Source organism: Nematolebias whitei, chromosome 11 (genome assembly GCF_014905685.2).
Source record: "Nematolebias whitei isolate Nwh7 chromosome 11, NemWhi1, whole genome shotgun sequence".
Taxonomy (NCBI): Eukaryota; Metazoa; Chordata; class Actinopteri; order Cyprinodontiformes; family Rivulidae; genus Nematolebias; species Nematolebias whitei.
This window is the reverse complement of record NC_056508.1, coordinates 15,842,654-15,846,802: the sequence shown is the minus strand read 5'-3', so window position 1 is coordinate 15,846,802 and position 4,149 is coordinate 15,842,654. Positions and strand designations below refer to the sequence as shown.

The 4,149-nt window shown below is 42.9% G+C and overlaps 1 protein-coding gene across 1 annotated transcript in view; it reads left to right on the top strand.

The window, feature by feature from the left end:
* Positions 1-1,016, top strand: part of LOC119416626 (transcription factor ETV6-like) — a 4,356-nt gene extending 3,340 nt beyond the window's left edge. The window contains exon 7 of the mRNA XM_037683816.1: positions 829-1,016. Coding sequence (XP_037539744.1) covers positions 829-1,016 — 188 coding nt within the window. The remainder of the gene's footprint in view (positions 1-828) is intronic.
* The last annotated feature ends 3,133 nt before the right edge of the window (positions 1,017-4,149 follow it).

Below are 4,149 nucleotides of genomic sequence, written 5' to 3'. Positions count from 1 at the left end.
CACACTTGGAGCTCTGGCTCACACCTAGAGCTCTGGCTCAAACTTAGAGCTCTGGCTCAGACTTAGAGCTCTGGCTCAGACTTAGAGTTCTGCTTCAGACTTAGAGCTCTGGCTCACACTTAGAGCTCTGGCTCACACTTAGAGCTCTGGCTCAAACTTAGAGCTCTGGCTCACACGTAGAGCTTTGGCTCACGCTACGAGCTCTGGCTCACACTTTGAGCTCTGGCTCAGACTTCGACCTCTGGCTCAGACTACAAGCGCTGGCTCACACTTAGAGCTCTGGCTCACACTTAGAGCTCTGGCTCACACGTAGAGCTTTGGCTCACACTACGAGCTCTGGCTCACACTTTGAGCTCTGGCTCAGACTTCGAGCTCTTGCACACACTTGGAGCTCTGGCTCACACCTAGAGCTCTGGCTCAAACTTAGAGCTCTGGTTGACACTTAGAGCTCTGGCTCAGACTTAGAGCTCTGGCTCACACTTCGACCTCTGGATCAGACAAGGAGCTCTGGCTCAGACTAGGTGCTCTGGCTCAGACTTTGAGCTCTGGCTCAGACTTAGAGCTCTAGCTCACACTTAGAGCTTTGGCTCAGACTTAGAGCTCTGGCTCAGACTTAGAGCCCTTGCTCACATTTAGAGCTCTGGCTCACACTTAGAGCTCTTGCACACACTTAGAGCTTTGGCTCACATTTAGAGCTCTAGCTCACATTTTGACCTCTGGCTCACACTTTGAGATTTTGGCTCAGACTACTAGTTCTGGCTCAGATTTTAGCTCTGGCTCACACTTGAAGCTCTGGCTCACACCTTAAGCTCTGTCTCACACTTACAGCCCTGGCTCACACTCAGAGCTCTGGCTCAGACTACGAGCTCTGGCTAAAAATTACAGCCCTGGCTCACACTCAGAGCTCTGGCTCAGACTACGAGCTCTGGCTAAAAATTAGAGCTCTGGCTCAGGCTTGGAGCTCTGGCACACACTTGGAGCTTTGGCTCACACTTAAAGCTCTGGCTCAAAATTAGAGCTCTGACTCATACAAAGAGCTCTGGCGCACACTTAGAGCTCTGGCGCACACTTAGAGCTCTGGCTCACACTACGAGCTCTGGCTCAGACTACAAGCACTGGCTGACACATCGAGCTCTGGCTGACACTTAGAGCACTTAAAAGCACTAAAGTTTAGTGCTTCTCAATTAATTTTTGTTATCCCGCACCCCCCCCCCCCCCAACTCTCCGCCGCGACTGTAAATAGTGTCTATAAAATTGTTATAAGTACACCGCTGCCTAACATTGTGTCCTTATTAACATTAAAGAAAAATAAAAGAATATAGATCAACTTACAAGGATAACTTTATTAACATTGTTTTTTTAGTCTGTAACAGAAACAACTTAAAGTGCATCAATTTGCCTGAAAAAAAAAATCAATCCTTTTTTAAACTGTAAACATTTTTGGACCATTTGATACTGGAAAAAAAATTTTATATGATCAATAAATAATAATAAATTCGAATTGACCAGTTAACATTTTAACTCAGGAGTGTTATATAAAAACACTTTGACCTATAAAACAAAAAATGAATAAAACAATTTATGCTGTGTTTTTAATCAATTAATCAGGATCAATGAGCACACTCATCGATAAAACAAAAAAAAATTGTCAACATGAAAGAAGAAAGAGGGGCAGGTAACCCTCTCGCTTTGAACAACAACAAAGTTGCTCAATAATCCAGGTATACAATCCAACATTTTTTAGTCAGGTCATCTGGACAGTTTCTTTTTTTTGTGCTGAAACGTTTCACCTTCGATCCAGAAGGCTTCATCAGTCAAGGAAACAACAAAACTGATTCTTCCCCCAACAGCTTCCTCCAAAGTGGAACAAACCAGTTCTGCTTGTGATAAGATGGTCTCTTTGGTACGCCCCCTCCTCCATTGCCGGCCCTCTTCCTTGTTGATAATCTTTTCCAACTGGTTGAAAACAACAAAGTCCATGCTCAGTAATCCAGGTATACAATCCTCTCGCTTTGAGTTTACTCTGTCACCTGCATGCTGTGGGTGAAAAACGCAGATCATCAAAAAACAGCAGCTTAACTGAGGAGGTGAATTTATTTTGTTAGCAAAGAATAGAGTCCTAACATTTATTAAACATTACTTCTGTAAATTGTGCTTTGACAAACTTATCGATAAAACTAAAACATTTAGTCAACGCAAAAGAGGAAAGAGGGGGCAGGTGTTGCTCTTGCTTGAGTTTACTCTTTGTTGCACGAGTGCTGTGAGTGATGTCCAGAGCGCACGGACATAAAAACAGCAGCGGAGGACGGTGATACACCTTTGATGTGGACACTGACAGGAGAATGTCAGGAGAGGTTCTGCAGGCTCAAAGGTTCATGAGCAGGAATTTAACTCCAAATAAATAAATTTTCAGATCACTGGAAGAAAATAATGTGTTTAAAATTATCATTAAGTTTGAAGCAGGAAGTAAAAGAGACCGCATGATGTTGGAAATATGATCTATAGAGCACCATCTAATATTAATGAAGCTGGTCCTCAGCTGTTCTGTCCAACTCTCTGCCTGATTAAAATGTTGAAAAATAAACTTCTGTTACCTGAATGTAGCTGTAGAACTGAATCTGTAAAAAAAAAAAAAAAAAAAAAACACGACCCAAAAAGAGTAGGGACATGAAATAAAAACAGAATTCAGTGATTTGATACATTTATTAAGTCGTGTTTATCCACCGCGGAACACAGAAAACACCCCAAATGTGGAAACAGAAGGACTTGTGGGGCTCAGGACCGATTCCACAATTCATCGTAAACACAATTCACCATGCCATCAGCAATGCTGATTAAAGCTCTATCCTGCAAAGAAAAAGACGTATGTGAATACCATCCAGACAAGGTCTTTTTCATGGACGACCTTAAATATTTCACCAAGACAAAATGACACACTGCATCCATTACAGCAGTGTGGCTTCACAGAAGAAGAGTCTGAACTGTTCTGCCTGCAGTCCACACCTGTCAGTAATAAAGACATGTGACACATTGTCAAATAAAAAGAAGAATCAGGACTGTTGAACAGCTGGAGTCCTATCAGATACATACATCTCATACATCATACATCTACATACAGTTTTGAAACTAGGCTAAAGTTTTTCCTTTTTTGATAAATCCTATAGTTAGGGTTGGCTTGGGTTTCCTGAGCTGTCCCTTAGTTATGCTGCTATAGGCTTAGACTGCTGGAGGACAACCTGACAACATTTCTTCACTACTGTCTTTACTTACTCTGCTCAACCTGTTTTGTATTTGTAATTATTTTTTTCCATCCTTGACATAAGTTTTTATCTTTCTGGTTCACCTGCACCTACATCTGGACCTTCCATTCTGTGTTTGTTTGTCTCTCCTTCTTGTCCTTTCAAACCAGCCGGTCAAAGCAAATGGCCGCTTGTCCTGAGCCTGGTTCTGCTGGAGATTTCTTCCTTTCCACTGTTGCCATTGTGCTTGCTCAGGATGGGAGACTGTGACGAAGCCAAGATTCAACGAGTCTGCTGCCTCCTTAGATAGAGAACTTTACTAACTGGCTTTTCTATGAATGTGAATGTTCCAGTAAAAACAACTTTGATGTGAATTGGTGATATATATAAACTGTTCTCATACATTTCCTGTACTAGTCCAATGTGTCCTACTGTGTTCATCCATGTCTTGCTGTCCTCATACACACCCTGTACCAGTCTAACAAATCCTGCAGTCCTCATACGTGTCTTGTTCCAGTCTAACATGTCCTGGTGTCCTCACACGTGTCTTGTTCCAGTCTAACTTGTCCTGCTGTCCTCATACGTGTCTTGTTCCAGTCTAACATGTCCTGGTGTCCTCACACGTGTCTTGTTCCAGTCTAACATGTCCTGCTGTCCTCATACGTGTCTTGTTCCAGTCTAACAAATCCTGCAGTCCTCATGCGTGTCTTGAACCAGTCTAACATGACCTGCTGTCCTCGTGTGTCTTGTACCAGTCTAGCATGGCCTGCAGTCCTCATACGTGTCTTGTTCCACTCTAACAGGTCCTGCTGTCCTCATACATGTCTTGTTCCAGTCTTAACATATCCTACAGTCCTCATACATGTCTTGTTCCAGTCTAACATGTCCTGCTGTCCTCATACGTGTCTTG